The 16,920-nt window shown below is 49.0% G+C and overlaps 1 protein-coding gene across 2 annotated transcripts; it reads right to left on the bottom strand.

Moving 5' to 3' along the window:
• Positions 1–1,270: 1,270 nt before the first annotated feature.
• On the bottom strand, positions 1,271–14,975 carry LAG3 (lymphocyte activating 3). 2 transcript variants are annotated; one of them, XM_038387196.2, is made up of 8 exons: positions 12,881–14,975; positions 12,446–12,617; positions 11,986–12,212; positions 11,388–11,651; positions 10,840–11,133; positions 10,093–10,383; positions 9,705–9,823; positions 1,271–2,646 (listed from the first exon to the last, which is right to left on the bottom strand). In XM_038387196.2, the coding sequence occupies exons 1-8, from the start codon at positions 12,933–12,935 to the stop codon at positions 2,536–2,538; spliced, it is 1,533 nt and encodes a 510-aa protein (XP_038243124.1). In that variant the 5' UTR covers positions 12,936–14,975; the 3' UTR covers positions 1,271–2,535. The 2 variants fall into 2 exon arrangements, with proteins under 2 accessions (XP_038243124.1, XP_043357195.1); XM_043501260.1 differs by lacking the exon at positions 10,093–10,383 and having other exon boundaries at positions 12,881–14,974.
• Positions 14,976–16,920: the final 1,945 nt, after the last annotated feature.

The following is a 16,920-nucleotide window of genomic DNA, read 5'->3' as shown; positions in this document are numbered from 1 at the left end:
TACTTCTTGGTACTTCCTGCAATGCACATATATTCTCTATAATTTTATTCTTTCAAAGTGTGTTATTTTAGTGTTTTGACTGGTCTATGCATTTCATAATTTTTATTTCTCTCTCACACTTAAATTTAATTCTTTGAGTAGTGAGTTCTCAAATGCCTAACCTGTCCTGTCTGGAGTAATTGTCCCTATGGTAACTTTAAAAATATATATATATATTATATCCAGTGATGAGCTGCCAAAAGCTGAAGAACCGGTTCCTTCAGTCGCTTTGGGTCTTCGGTGGCACTTCGGTGGTGGGTCCTTCAGTCACTCCAGGTCTTTCGTGGCACTGAAGGACCTGCCGCCGAAGTGCTGCCGTCACTCTGGGTCTTTGGCAGCACCGAAGGACCCGCCGCTGAAGTGCTGCCGAAGACCCGGAGTGAGTGAAGGACCCGCTGCCGAAGCACTGCCGAAGACCCGGACCGCCACCAAGTGAGTAAAAATTTAAAAGGGATTCTCAGGAGAGCCTCCCCAGCCGAGAGCTCAGGCGGGCTGGACAGGATGGTCCCGCAGGCCGGATGTGGCCCGCGGGCCAGAGTTTGCCCACCTCTTTAACAACCGGTTCTAAACCGGCTTCAAAATTTAACAACTGGTTTGTGTGAACTGGTGTGAACCAGCTCCAGCTCACCACTGATTATATCTATGTTTTTTGTTTCTACTGGTGGTGCACATGCACACATTACCTTGGTGCACGTCACAAAATATATTCCGCACATGAATGGAAAAAATTAGAGGGAACATTGGTGCTGAAGTGAGGACTGACCTCTCTGGGACCCCACTAGATGTGCCTTCCCAGTTTGACAGTGAACCACTGATAACTACACTAGTATGTTCTTTCAACCAGTTGTGCACCCACATCATAGTAATTCCATCTAGACTCCATTTCCCTAGTTTGCTTATGAGAATGTCATGTTGGACTGTGTCAAAAGCCTTACTTTTGTGTAATAGGCAAGGGAGGGGACAAGGGAGGCACGCAAAGCTCCTAGCATGATAGGGAGAATGGGGGACAATGGTAAGGGGTAGGAGGGACAGAGGGGACACGCATGCCCTGGCATGGGAGAAAATGGAGTATCCTAGTAATGGGGAGGGAGTGTCAAACAGAACCCCTGGCATGAAGCCAGGGGGGTGATGTTATAGAGAGTTCCTGAAATAGAGGGGAATGGGACAGTGGCACACGAAACTGGGGGTGGGGAATTGGGGATGCAAAGAGCCCCTGGTGAGTGCAATGCATTCAGCCTACACAAGCTACAAAAAATGAAAGCCTGCAGTAATAACAATATTTAATGCAGCTACCTCTGGGGTACGACACAGCAGCTGTTTAATAGCCACACAGCAGCACTACACAATAATTTGGGACAGGAAGTAAAAGGGAGTTCTGTATACAGCGAGATCACAGTGAAATTTAGGGTGGTGAAATGGATGCACTCAGCAGGGATTTGGCCAGCACACTTCCTGGATCCTGGTGTGGGGCATTTGATAGGCTAATGCCCCAAACTGGGGGGAAATAACAGGGATGTTTAATGACCATGAGTGGTCAGGATCTCTTGCGTTGATGTCTCATAAGAAAGACAGAGTGGGGAGAGAGAGAAAATGAAAGAAAGAGAGTGAATGGCACAGAGAGAGACAGGCAGAAAAAAGAGAGAGACACTGAAACCAAGAGAAAGGGACAGATAGAGCGTGTAACTTTTCCTTTTCTGGTGTCATTTCATTTTCTCTCCTGAAAGTCCAGAAACTAATGATCTACAGCAGGAAAACAAAAATAAAAGTGAAATCCACCGGGGGGCGGGAGGCAGATTTCAGGGAAGCTGCTTCACACAGACAACCAGATGCAAACAATGTGCTAGACAGGCCCATTTCACCCCAAATGCACACAGAGACCAAAGGGTTTCCAGTGGGGGGGTTTTATTGAAGGACATTTTCTTCTGAGTGCTAATAAACTATAACAAACTCAACTATGCAATATCTCTGGCTGCAGGATCGAATGTGCCAGCGAATGTGTGCCGGAGCAGGGTGCTTATGGAATACAGAGAGAGAAGTCAGCAGCGGGGAGTTAAATTCCCTGTGGGCAAAGGGGAGCCAAGTCTCTGCCAATCTCTCCATCTGCTAAAGGCCACTCACATCCCTTCAAGGAAGGAGAAAGGCTGAGAGAGGGAGACAGAGGGCAGAGGGTGTGAGAGAGAAAGAACAAGGGAGTGAGAGAGAAACAAGTGGAAGTGAAGCAGGTTATGAACACTGGAGTCCTTCATCTCCAAAAAGGAAGCTCAGAAACCAGTACAACCCCCCTCCCAACCTTCTTGCGCCCAAGTGACTCCCATCTCCTTTTTGTCATATGACTCCCACCCCCTCCGCAGTGGCATGGTCCCCGTGCTGTGTCCATGTGACCTCCATGCCTTCTGGACAAGTCTGCGTGGTTCCCATCCCCCGGCTGTGTAACACAGTCTTGTTTTCCCATTGAAGTGCTTGCCATTCCAATTGACCTTTGTGCCTTCTCTTCCATCAGCACTCTGTCTGCAGGCTCTTCCCTTCCTGGCCTTCATCCTTCCCTGCATTCCCTGATGTAGGGGCAGTAACCACCCGCTCCAGTGCCGGGAAGGCTGGGGAGAATATCTGAAAGGGAAAAAGAAGAGATGATTGGGGAATGGACCTAGCATGGGCTCCATCCTGCCCCCACATGATGCTTACATCTGGACCCTGGGTCTGAGTAGCCACCGTAGGTCTTATCTCTCAGAGGCCTAGAAGGTCTCAGAGAGAACCCTGGGAGTCCTGATTTCTACTTCTTCCTGCTCTAACCCACTACACTCTTCTTTCTCACAACCAGGAATAGGATTCAGAAAACCTGACTCTCAGTTTCCTTTGCTGTAACTACTATACCCCAGTCATCTCCTAGAGCTGAGAGAAGAACCCGGGAGTCATGCTCCACAGTCATGTTCCCTTTCCTGTAGAGAATACTGGCTTGATATTATGCTGTGTGCAGTTGAGTTATGCCTTTAATGTGTCTCCTTTCATAGATTTTAAGGCCACAAAGAGCCATTATGATGATCTAGTCTAACCTCCTGTGTAAACCCAACCAGAGAACCCACCCAGGAGTTTCTGCATCAAGCCCATAACTTCTGGTTGAGTTAAAGTGTATCTTTCAGAAAGACATCCAGTCTTGATTGAAAGACTCCAAGTGATGAAGAATCTACCATAACCCTTGGTAAATTGTTCCAATGGTTAATTACAGGTGCTGCTAAAAGTTTGCACCTTATTTCTAATCTGTATTTATCTAGCTTCAACTCCTAGACATTGGACTTTACTATGACTTTTTCTGCTAAATTAAAGAGCTGTCTAGTATCAGAAGTCTCTTCCCTGTGTAGATACTTGTAGCCGGTGATCAATTCACCTGTTAACTTCTCTTGGATAAACTAAATAGATTGAGCTTCTTGAGTCTCTCATGGTGAGACAGGCTTTCCAGACCTTGAATCATTCAAAATACACTCAGGAGCACTATCCTGTGGATACATAGCTCTAATAGTATTGAAAGGTTCACAACGTCACCTCTGTTTAAGTACACTCTGGGGTGTTACTCTTCAAGTGTACCATGGGTTCTCAGTTTGAGGTTTGTGACCTCCAGGTGGGTGATGAACAGGGGACAGGGGCTTGTCCTTTCTATATTGCAAATTGGGAGGGATATCCCTGCTAGATGGGAGCGGTCCCCATTATAGAAAAAGAGGTCATGATATTGAAGAGTTTGAGAACCAGGCTACATCTACTCTATATCTGAGATCGATGCTGGCAGTCCACTGGCAGTCAATTTAGCGGGTCTAGTGAAGACCTGCCAAATTGACAGCAGATCACTCTCCAGTCAACACCGTACTCTACCCTGATGACAAGAATAAGGTAAGTCGATGGGAGAGTTTCTCCTGTCGACCCCCAGCAATGTAGACCCAATGGTAACTCAACCTAAGGTACATCAACTCCAGATTAGTTATTCACGTAGTTGGAGTTGTGTAGCATAGGTCAACTTTCCGCGATAGTGTAGACATAGCCCCAGTAAAGTATAGAAAAATCAGGAAGCCTATGAGAGAATAATTGGGTCCCCTGGACCACCGGGGGAGCAATTAGAGGAGGAATTTGCAATATAAGTAGTTTGCCTTGAAGAAATGTGATTTCCTTGTGTGGTCTTTGCCACTGAGGATGTTGGGGGGACACCTAACAAAGACCTGCTCTTTAGTGGTGACAAAGCTGAGGCACTGTGAGAGGCTGAAGTCTGAAAAAAGGAGATCCTGGAACAAACGGATAAATTATAGATTCATAGATACTAAGGCCAGAAGGGACCATCCCGATCATCCTGTCCGACCTCCTGCACAACGCAGGCCACAGAATCTCACCCACCCACTCCTACGAAAAACCTCACCTATGTCTGAGCTATTGAAGTCCTCAAATCATGGTTTAAAGACTTCAAGGAGCAGAGAATCCTCCCTCAAGTGACCCGTGCCCCATGCTACAGAGGAAGGTGAAAAACTTCCAGGGCATCTTCCAATCTGCCCTGGAGGAAAATTCCTTCCCGACCCCAAATATGGCAATCAGCTAAACCCTGAGCATATGGGCAAGATTCACCAGCCAGATACTACAGAAAATTCTTTCCTGGGTAACTCAGATCCCACCCATCTAATATCCCATCTCAGGGGATTAGGCCTATTTACCCTGAATATTTAAAGATCAATTACTTACCAAAATCACATTATCCCATCAGACTATCTCCTCCATAAACTTACCGAGTAGAATCTTAAAGCCAGATAGATCTTTTGCCCCCACTGCTTCCCTTGGAAGGCTATTCCAAAACTTCACTCCTCTGATGGTTAGAAACCTTCATCTAATTTCAAGTCTAAACTTCCCGGTGGCCAGTTTATACCCATTTGTTCTTGTATCCACATTGGGGCTGAGCTTAAATAATTCCTCTCCCTCTCCGGTATTTATCCCTCTGATATATTTATAGAGAGCAATCATATCTCCCTTCAACCTTCTTTTAGTTAGGCTAAACAAGCCAAGCTCCTTGAGTCTCCTTTCATAAGACAAGTTTTCCATTCCTTGGATCATCCTAGTAGCCCTTCTCTGTACCTGTTCCAGTTTGAATTCATCCTTTTTAAACATGGGAGAACTGCACACAGTATTCTAGGTGAGGTCTCACCAGTGCCTTGTATAACGGTATTAAAACCTCCTTATCCTTACTGGAAATACCTCTCCTGATGCATCCCAAAACCGCATTAGCTTTTTTCACAGCCATATCACATTGGCAGCTCATAGTCATCCTATGATCAACCAATACTCCAAGGCCCTTCTCCTCCTCCATTACTTCTAATTGATGTGTCCCCAGCTTATAACTAAAATTCTTGTTATTAATCCCTAAATGCATAACCTTACACTTCTCACTATTAAATTTCATTCTATTACTATTACTCCAGTTTACAAGGTCATCCAGATCCTCCTGTATAATATCCCGATCCTTCTCTGAATTGGCAATACATCCCAGCTTTGTATCATCTGCAAACTTTATTAGCACACTCCCACTTTTTGTGCCGAGGTCAGTAATAAAAAGATTAAATAAGATTGGTCCCAAAACTAATCCCTGAGGAACTCCACTGGTAACCTCCCTCCAGCCTGACAATTCGCCTTTCAGTAGGACCCATTGTAGTCTCCCCTTTAACCAATTGCTTATCCACCTTTTGATGTTTATATTGATCCCTATCTTTTCCAATTTAACTAATTTAACATGTGGCATGGTGTCAAATGCCTTACTGAAATCTAGGTAAATTAGATCCACTCCGTTTCCTTTGTCTAAAAAATCTGTTACTTTCTCAATTAGAAGAGTGACAAGTCACCAAGAGTGGATGGGACCTGGGTCTGAGACTGCTAACAAGAATATGAAGCCTCATTAAAATCAGCAAGTATACATTGACAAATGTTGTACATTGATCCTGATAATTACACATCAGTGAGTCTGACCTAGCCCCAGAAAAGCTGTAGCAAGAAAATTACCGTAGAACAGGAAAATTAATTGAAATAATAATTAGAGCACTATAAAATCCTTAGAAGAACGTGATCTGATAGCTACAAATTAGTGCTTGCAAAGGAAAATCATGCCATTCTAATCTATTAGAATTCTCTGAATGCATCAGCAATATTGTGAATAAAGAATGACCCAGTTGTCATGATGTTGGGGGGGGGGGATTTCAGAAGACTTTGACAAAGTCCCTTCTGAGATGCTGTTAAGAAATTAAGTAACATGGTGTGAAAGGTTAAGTTTTATCATGGATCAGAAACCGGCTAACAGAGAGAAAGCTGGAATAAATAATACATTTTCATCATGGCCAAAGGTTAATAGTAGTGTGCCACAAGGTTCTGTACTAGGACAGGTGTTTACCATGTTTATATTTGTATAATTTTTTTAAGTGCCTAAAAGACTTAGGAGTACAGCTGGCCAGAAAATGGGGGCATCCCCCACAGAAAATTTTGACTTCTTGGTAGAAATCAAAACCTAAACATTTTTGGCCAAATGCACAGTGACTCATGGGATTTGTGGTTTGGATGCCCCATGCTCACATTCTCCTCTATGGGCCAGGCACCCTGGTCAGTCTACATCTCCCCTCTTGTTGAGCCACTGTGGTGCATCATGGAAGATGTAGTCTGGTTGCAGAACTTGGCTCATAGAGAAGAATGGGGGCATGAGGCACCCAAACAACAACTTCCATGAGGCACACTTTTGGCATGTCCAAATCCAAATTTTGGGTTTTGGGTTCTCAGTGACAAGTCAAACGTTTCTGAAAAAGGAACTTTTTTGCAAAAAATTTAATGTAGTCAAAAACTGAATTTTCAATGAACCCTACTTAGGAGCCTGGAAGTCTCATTGTCAGAAGCAACTTGTCAATTTTTATGCACTTAAGGCCCACTGAAGTGCAATAAGCCTTAGTTTCCTAAGTACCTAAATCACTTTTCAAAATGGGACTTAAGATCCTGGGTCCTTCAGTGATTTTAAAAATTTACCTAGTCTGGAAAAGGGGATGAGCAGTGAAGTAGCAAAATATGCATATAGCACAACATTATTTAAATTAAACAACACTGGAGAAGACTGTGAGAGCTAGCACAGAGTTGTAGTGGAATCTCCATCATGGGCAATTTTTAAATCAAGATTGGATTTTTTTTCTAAAAGATCTGCTCTAGTTCAAACAGGAATTAGGCTGGGGAAGTTCTATGGCCTGTGTTATACACGAGGTCAGACTAGCTTATGACAATGGTCCCTTCTGGCCTTGGAATCTATGAACCTATGAATCAAAGCTAGATGAATGGACATCGCAATGGCAGATGAAACTCAGTGTAGATCAGAGGTCCCCAGAATGTGGGGTGCACCCTCTAGGGGGGCATGGAGCATGGGCAGTGGGTGAACCATGGGCTTCTGGAGGCTAGCCCCTGGCCAGGCCCATCCTTTCCACCTGAGGCCTTGCCCCTCTCAGCCCCTTCCCCCACCAAAGCCCAGAGGCCCCCCCCCGCATGACCTCTAGTCCCTCCCACCCCAGCCTCGGGCTGCCCGAGCACCTCCAGCCCTGGAGCACTGGGTGAGAGGGTATCGCGCGTCCCCTCACTCCCCAGTTCTGGAGCACGGGATGGATGGCGTGCCCCCCCCACAAGCCCAGAGCACCAGGTGGGCGGCACACAGCCCGCACTCCCCCCCCAGCACCGGGCGAGGCAGCTCCAGCGCCCCCAGCCCCAGAGTGCTGGCCACTGCAGCCCCCAGCACCAGGGCTCCCCCCAGTGCCGTGCAGCCCCAGCCACAAGTCATCTCAAGTCCCAGCTGCCCTAGTCACAGCCCCATCAAGCTCCCTGGAAAAGGAGCAGCCTGCCTGGGCTGAGACCAAGGGGGAAGGGCAAGCAGGAGAGGGCCTCGGGCTGGAGCATGAGCGGGACCACATGCGGGGCTGTTTGGGGAAGCACAGTCTTCCCCAGTCTATTATACCTGCTGCCTATGGTGTGGAGGAAAGTCCAGGGGGGCATGGCAGGGCCCGGACCAGCCCCTAGGGCTGTAGGAAGGGAGCACCACCCAGCCCTTCCCTGCCCCCAGCTGTGCTCTGGTCCCATTCATGGACCTGTACCTGGCCCCGTCCCCAGCCTCAACATGGCTCCACTCCCAGCCTCGGCCCCTGGCCATGTCCCCACACCCAGCCTCAGGTCCACCCCCAGCTGTGGCCCCAGTCTTGGCCCCCTTACCCCTGACTGCGTCCCCCCGTCCCAAGCCACAGCCCCAGTCCTGGCCCCAGCTCCTGGGGGCAGACAGGGTAAGGGGAATGTGCGACCCTCAATAGTTTGGGGACTGCTGGTGTAGGCAAATGCGAGGTAATGCACATTGAAAGCAATCATCTGAACTCCAACAAATTATTAGGTTTTAAATGAACCATAACCACTTAGGGAAAAAGACCTAGACATTATTGTATAATTGAAGATCTCTGCTCACCAGGTAGCAGTAGTTAAAAAGCCAACAAAATGTTAGCATGCACAGGAATGGGATGGAGAATAATACTGGAGCTATTCCCATGTCATTATGTAAATTAGTGAGATGACCTCATCTGGAACACTGTGTTCATCTTCCGTTACCCTCTCTATAAAAAGTCATAGTAAAACAGAGGGGATTCAGATATGAGTGATGAAAACGATGTGAGGCCTTGAAAGATTTCCGTGAACAAAATTCTAACTGGGTGAAAAAGTCAGTCAGGATGAATTTATCATAACACAGAGCAAAGAGATGATCAGTAAAATTGAAAGGCTGCAATTTCAAAGTGGATAAAAGGGAACAGTTTTTACACCTTGCATAATGAGCCCCTGGAACTCACTGCCCCAGAATAATGTGGAGGCCAAGAACTTAGCAGGATTCAAAAAGGTATTGGGCATATACATGCACTGGAACAATTTACTAAGGGTCGTGGTGGATTCTCCATCACTGGCAATTTTTAAATCAAGATTGGATGTTTTTCTAAAAGATCTGCTTCAGGAAGTATCTTGGGAAGTTCTATGGCCTGCGTTATACAGGAGGTCAGACTAGATGATCACAATGGTCTCTTCTGGCCTTGGAATCTATGAATCTACATGGGAATTGAGAACATCCACAATTACATTAGATCAGGTTATGAAAAAGAAAAAGTACAACCACAATAGTTTGGAAGGGACATAAACCCTCATCCTTTCAGGCACAAGAGGACCTCAAATTGACAGGAGTTAAGAGAAAACTTCCTCCGTGGGCAGGTTATTCTATAATTGTCCACTAGAAGGTATTTTGCCCCTTCCTCTGAGATATCTGGCACTTGGCCACTGTCAGAGACAGGGCACTGGGCTAGCAGGTCCACTGGGCTGATCCAACCTGGCAGTTCCTATATTCCCAGTACATACTGCATACGACCAGGGCACAGCTGGCAGGCTACCCAATGTAGCCTCTTTGCCCCAACCCGAAGCAGGGCTGTCAGGCTTAGATGGGCTCAATCACAGCCCTTTCCCCCCTGGTTCTTCCCTCTCAGCTCTCCCATTCACTCTCCCTTTGTCACGCTACTCAGACACTTCTTTGACGGCTCTGCCCAAGGAGGAATGAATGGCCTTTGAGAGAGAAGACAGATGGACATAGACAGGGCAATGGACTGACTCACCCTTTGGTTCCGCAGGACCAAAGCCAGGATGGAGGCCACAAGCAGGAGGAAGAGGACAAGAATAAGGCCAAAAGAGACCTGCCCATCCAGAATGGGATGAGGACCAGAGAGCTGGGCACCTGTAAGGGGAAATCAGTTAGAAGGGAGGTGAAACAGGGGCAGTTGGAATGGGAAAGGGATGGGATTGCACTGAGGGAGCTGACATTGGAAAGGGAATAATGGGATTGGTCTGGCAGAGTGGGGGTGGGGAGTTGGGGGGGTTGGAACTAGTTTGGGGTGTGGATGAGGTTTGGAAAATGTTGGCTGGTCAAGTGGAGCAGAAGTCTTGGGGCACAGGGAGATGGAAGTGGGGTGGGGTGGAGGAAGTGGGGCACAGGGGAGATGGTACCTGTAATATACAGCTCATATTCCACAGCTCCCAGCCTCCCTTCTGAGCCATGGACACTGCACTCCCAGGTGCCAATATCCTCCTGCGACACATGGGTCAGTTCCAGGGTGGAACCCAGATAGTAGCGCTGGACCCCTGGGCTCCTGGGAGTGGCCTCAAATGAGCTCCCATTGCTGAGACCTGAGCTCAGCTGCCTCCACTGAAAGAGCTCGTGCCCTCTGGGGTGGGTGAGGCTGCAGATAAGCAGCAGACGAGAGCCTTCAGCGACTGGCCCTTTGGTGCTTGGGGTGACTGTGGGGGAGGGAAACAGAAATACCTTCAGCAAAGAAAGTAGAGCGTCTTCCTGCCTCACCCCTTCAGCACCTCCTTCCTCTCTCTGTCACGTTCCTCCTTTTTCACTCTCTCTTTCTCTCTCACACCTTCTCTCATTGACTCCCTGTCTTCCCCCTTCTCTCTCTCTCTCTCTCTCTTTCATTTTCCTACTTTAAGGCAGATTTCTAAAAGAAAAATAATGGAACCACCATGAGAAACATCTCTATGGCACAGCGTCCTGTGGAAAGAGAGACTCCACTCCTGTGCAGCTAAATGCCTGAGCTGAGACACAGAGTCTCACCCCATGTGGAGGCTGGACAGGCTGAGAACAGCCCAAACTCACCACATTGGTGTGCAAGGAGATTTTCTCCAAGCCAGTGAAGACCACTGGAGGGGAAGAGTCTCCTTGGCATCTTCTGGGTTTCCCTTGCTCACCTGTCATCACTGCCAAGGTCACGTCCCTAGTGATGGTCGTGCCATGGATAGAGACAGCACAGCAGTATTGCCCTGCATCCCCTGGCCCCACCTCAGGGAGATGGAGGGTGAAGCTCCCATTGCTCCCATTCCTGGAGATGCCCCGTATTTCCAGATCCTCTCCTGCAAGACGGCTCCAGTGGGCTGACACCCCTAGAATGCCGGAGGCACTGGGGTCTCGGTTCAGGAGGCAGGGAAGGTTGGTGGCAGATCCTACTGCAGCATAGACTACGGGAGAGGCTGGGCCAGCAAAACCTGGAGGAAACAAAGAGTGTAGGGCAACATTAGATGGTATGAGGTCCACAGAACTGCAACAGAAGGGGAGGCTACCACACCCTGTGGGGAGGGGATGCTGGGACAGAGGGGAGCCATGACTGGGAAAGCAGGGAGGGAAGCAAAGAGATCCAAGGTGGCTACTCATGATAGGACAAGAGTTGGAGAGGAGGAGGCTATTGTGAGAGGCCAGAGATCTCTGGGAGTGGAGAGGGTGAGTCGGAAGCCAGAATTACCTAGAATTTGAAGGTTGAATGTGGCAGAAACTTTCTCATTATTTGAGTATGTGAGTTCGCAGCGCCAGGGCCCTGAATCACTCACAGTTGGCCTAGAGATGGATAGAGCCCCATCCCCATAGCGGGAACGGAACCTGCCAGAGACGGGGACCAGGCTGCCATTATGGAACCAGCGCATCCCCACAAGCTTAGCCGGATGACTGGAGTTACAGAGTAACAAGAGAGGCTCCGTTTCCACCAGCAGGCCTGGGGGATTGACAGTCACTGCGGAGAAGAAGGGAAAAGAGAAGTTAATGTCACAGGGGAGCCCTAAAACCATTCCCGCTTTGGACCTCCCAGCCCCTCTCTGCAGGGCATTGAAGGGACAATCAATTTGTCCTTGGTCTCCCTGTTTTCGTTGTGTTTATTACCTAGAGATTTCCCTCTCTGCAGCTCTCAGCCCATGGGATGAAGACAGGGGAGTTGACTAATCTCAAGAGGCTGCTTCTCATTTTCTAATCTGCTGTTCCAGTTCTGGGCTCCCCTCCCAGAACTTTTGGTCCTAACTGACAATACCCTGCTGTTCCAGGGATCCCTGTTGGGCTCCAACTTCTCGTACCTGTCACCATGCCCAGCTCCAACTGGCAGCGCCGAGTCTCCTTGCCATATCTCACCAGTGCCTCATAATGGCCTGCATCGTCGTTCAGTAGTGGCTCAATCCAGAGGGAGAAGTCCCCCTGGCGGAAGCTGGTTTCCCTGACTGAGGCTCGGGGCATCATGGATCGGGCTGTTTTCAGGAGACCACTGTACTCCACCTCCAGCACCATGTGGGGCTCTTTGTGGGAGCTGGGGATATGGGCAGGGGGAATGAGTTAGTGCTAGGAGAGGGAGAGGATGGGGAAAGGAGCAGAGAAAGAGCGGGGAAGAAAGGCAGCGAGAGGGAGAAAGAGCACATCGGGGAGAGAGAATGGGAATCAAAGACTGTGGAAGAGGAGAAAGAAGAATGAGGGAAAGGTGAAAAATAGGAAAGGAATCAAAAAGCACAGCAATCCCTCCCCCCCCCCCCCAGCCTGCATTACCTTTCCCCATGCCGCTCCCAGCGGACGGCTGTCTTCTCATACAGCTGCTTCCAGCTGCTCTGCAGCTCCTGAGGACTCAGGTGACAGGGGAGCACAACCGGGTCCCCCACTTTGGCCCACATCCTCTGCTCCCCCCTCTGCTCCTTTGCTGCTCCAGGGGAAGTAATGCTGGCTGCAACAAGACAGAGAACTGAGCAGGGGGAAGGTTTAGAAATGGGAGTGGAGACATTTTTTTCCTGTCCTGAGAGAACCCTGCCAAGGAGAATGGAAGAGGGCTGGGGAGCAATATCGGGATAAGGGGAACACTGAAGGGTCAGGAAAGCAAGATCTGCCAAGGGTTCAGCTTTGAATTGCTAAAATCCTGTGGACCAGGTAAACCCCAAATGTCCCCAGTGCAACTACCCTCCACCACCAAAAATACTCAGCCCCCCTTACCATTGGTCACCAGCAGCATGAGGGCGAGAGACAGTGGCATGAATGCCAATGTCATGGTGGCATCAAGGAGACAAAGGGGATGTGTCTCCACACTCAGTTCACCACCAGAATGGATCCAAAGCTTCAAGGGACGAGTGAGAACAAGGCATGGACTGGACCAAGGAGGGGGCAGGTGAGTGGGTCGTCAGGTTCTCTCGTTCACTTGCTCTCTCGCTCACTATTTCTCTCGTTCTGATCAAAGCCTTTCCCTAGATGCCCTTATAATGAGGGTGGGCAGCTAATTTCCTCACAGCAGTGAGAAGATGCGTCACAGCCAAGAAACCAGCATCAGACTGAGGCACGTGCAGAAAGAGATGGAGACAGAGGAAGAAGGAGTCAGAGATCGTGTTCTAAGCATCTTTTAGTGGAAATTCTCTCTCTTGGTTTCTGTTGTTTTCTTCACAGTTTCGCTTCTACCCAGAGAGCGGAAAATTTGTAGAAGACACTTCCCAGCAAGTGCCCTTCATGTTTTTCTTTCATCTCTTACCTTTTTTGGTTTGATCTTTCCGCCTCTCACTGTTTCAATCAATTAATTGTTTTAGTCTTTTCAAAATGCCTTGTTCCTCTTTCCATTTTTTCTTTTACTTTCTCAAATATATGCTTTCTTTTTCTGTATTTCCAATTCACAGGCAGACACTAAATGAGGAGCTGAAAACAACAGGAAGGACAGGCAAATAACCCAAAGGGACTAAAAAAGACGAGAGATGGCATAGGTGCTTGAACTAGGGGTGCTGGGGATGCTGCCACACACCCCGGCTTGAAGTGGTTCCCATCATATACAGGGTTTACAGTTTGATTCAATGGCTACACAAATTGTTCCAGGTCCTGTGGGAGATGGGGCCAGGAAATAAAGTGAGTTTCAGCTAGGACAAATGTGAGTAATAGATCCAAAACCCAGGACCACACTGGAAGGGAGATGGCCAGGAGGAGCTGAGGGAGGAGGCTGCATATTGGCTACAGAAAAGGTTGCTGTGCTTTTGGGGTTGCATGGCAAGACATTGCATCCCTGAACAGGGAGAGAATGATCCCTCTCTATCCAGTTTTGGGGAGACCCAACTTCAGGTCCTGTGATGTGGGGGCTTCTCCCAGCTCCATGTAGGTGCTGAGAAGTTCAGGGAGAACAGAACTGAACTTTGCATAGTGAGATTCATAGATTCCCATCCCTGTCACACATGGGGCCCCCTTGTCACCTCAGAGAATCCCTTCTTTTGTGGCTCACACTTTCCAGCACCCACTGGTTTTGGCTCTATCTGACTTAATCATGCATTTGTCCTTCCTGGTGACTTCTGACTGTGCCCCCTTCTGTGCACACATCCCCCACTAACCGGAGTGGGTGGGGCCTCTCCCTGGGTTCAGGGAGCACAGGGTGTCTCAGAGGCACAATTCTCCTCTGCTGGAGGATCTCTTTCTCTCTCTGTTTTTTGTCAGCGGAGTGATCAGGAGGGAGGAAAAGGGAAACAGAGAAGTGGGTAACAGAGAGAGGAAAGGAGAGGTTGGAGAATACATTACAGTTAAAGGACAAGGTGTTTTTCCTCCTATTCAGCAAAAACAGTGCCTGGTGTCCGGTCTAAGCAGAGGGTATAGACTTATTCCACTGAGTCAGCATCAAAGGAATGGCATGAGTGCATGGGTGAAAGAGAAACAGAGCAAGAGAATGAAAGAGAGAGGGGTCTGCGGCATAGCGAGGAGGCATGTGGGGCTTCACTCTCAGCAGGGCTGGCCTGAAGGAAAATGGCATCCTGGGCAAACTTGTATTTTGGCACCCACACACCCTGGTTCCCGTGGGCTCAGTGTCGCCCCACATTGCCCCTGGCCACTGTGGGCTTTTGAGGCTCCCCGCCCCCTCCTGCGCTCCTAACCCCTACACTGTACCCCCTCATGTGCCCCTAACCATTGCATCCCCAAGCCTGCACCCACGTGGGGAAACTGACCTGGATGCATGGAGCGCCTGGCATTGCTGCTCACTCACCCCCTCAAACACTGCTCCTCTGCGCACCCCTCGGGGGCTCTGGGGGGGGGCAAAGTCAGGGCTCCCTGCATCCAGGTCACTTTCCCCACCCGGGCTGAATAACAGGAGGGCAGGAAAACAGCAGCTCCTGACGTTCTCCTCACAGCACAGCACAGCTGGGGAAAGTGACCTGGATGCAGGGAGTGCTTGGTGTTGCTCTGCTCTTGCTCCCTCCCCTCCCCCCCCCACAGCCCCATTGCAGGGAGGGTGACCGTGAGCACTATCTGTATATCACCACTGTCCCTCCTTCCTCTGCAGGTAGGGAGCAGGGAGAAATCTGGGCGCCTCCCCACATGGGACACAGCACTCCTGTGCCAGCCGGGAGCAGTTTCTGACTCTAGATCAGCAGTGTGCCTCTCTGTGCTGCCTCACAGTGCCCCTTTAACCATGGTATCCCTGGGTGGTTGTCCGGATGGCCCACCCCTAAGACTGGTCGTGACTCTCAGGCCCCATCTGCCCCACCCCTCTCCCTGGCTGCACTCCAGAGATACAGACAGGACTCTGCTCTCCATCTCCATCCATCTGCCCCTCCTCAATCTCCTAACCTCACTCCCCCTGCATCATCCCCACTCAATCCTTAATATTGGCCTAGGTGTTAACTCCACACTCACAGCATTGGAACGGTTGTATTCAAATGAAAAAGCTCATCTCCTAGTGTGATGGGTTTGGTCACATAGCCCCCTTGGGAGTGTCACCTGATGTGCTGAAATGACCTCTGAGCCCATTTTCCCTGCCAGCTTGGGACTCCAGAACCCTGCCTCGTTGAGCCAGACATACTAGCCTGCTGCAACACAGACCCAGGGTCTGAACCATGCCCTCAAAGCTTCAGGCTTTATCTGAAAACCACTCAGCAGGTACTTCTGTCTCCAGCACCCAGATGCCCAGCTTCCAATGGGATCCAAACCCCAAATAAATCAGTTTTATTCTGTATAAAGCTTATACAGGGTAAACTCATAAATTGTCTGCCCTCTATAACACTGATAGAGAGATATGCACAGCTGTTTGCTCCCCCAGGTATCAATTACTTACTCTGGGTTTACTAATAAACAAAAGTGATTTTATTAAGAGTAACAGTAATCCTATTAAATCCTATTAAAAGTAGGATTTAAGTGGTTTCAAGTAATAACAGACAGAAGAGAGTGGACTAGACTAGATGATACATCTGAGAGAAGGGAACAGAAGGAGACTCTGCCGATTGGAAGGCATGAGATGCACTGTCCTAGTGATGGGGGGTTCCACGACCACCGCTCCCAAGAAAGGGAGGTGGGTGGTGGTGGTCGGGGACTTCCACCTCCGGGTGACTGAGTCATCTATCTGCCGCCCCAACTGGGAAAACTGAGAAGTCTGCTGCTTGCCAGGAGCTAGGATTCATGATGTGACAGAGAGACTGCTGAGACTCATCAAGCCCTCGGATTGCTACCCCTTCCTGCTTCTCCATGTGGGCACCCATGATACTGCCAAGAATGACCTTGACCAGATCACTGCAGACTGTGTGGTTCTGGGAAGAAGGATAAAGGAGTTTGAGGTGCAAGTGGTGTTCTCGTCCATCCTCCCTGTGGAAGGAAAAGGCCCAGGTAGAGACCGTCGAATCGTGGAAGTCAACAAATGACTACGCAGGTGATGTCGGAGAGAAGGCTTTGGATTCTTTGACCATGGGATGGTGATCCAAGAAGGAGGAGTGCTAGGCAGAGACGGGCTCCACCTAACGAAGAGTGGGAAGAGCATCTTCGCAAGCAGGCTGGCTAACCTAGTGAGGAGGGCTTTAAACTAGGTTCACCGGGGGGAAGGAGATGAAAACCCTGAAGTAAGTGGGGAAGTGGGATATCGGGAGGAAGCACAAGCAGGAGAGCATGAGAGGGAAGGGCTCCTGCCTCATACTGAGAAAGAGGGACGATCAGCAAGTTATCTCAAGTGCCTATACACAAATGCAAGAAACCTGGGAAACAAGCAGGGAGAACTGGCACAGTCAAGGAATTATGATGTGATTGGAATA

The sequence above is a fragment of the Dermochelys coriacea genome, chromosome 1 (assembly GCF_009764565.3).
Source record: "Dermochelys coriacea isolate rDerCor1 chromosome 1, rDerCor1.pri.v4, whole genome shotgun sequence".
NCBI classification, from domain to species: Eukaryota; Metazoa; Chordata; order Testudines; family Dermochelyidae; genus Dermochelys; species Dermochelys coriacea.
This window is presented reverse-complemented; position numbering and strand designations above follow the sequence as displayed.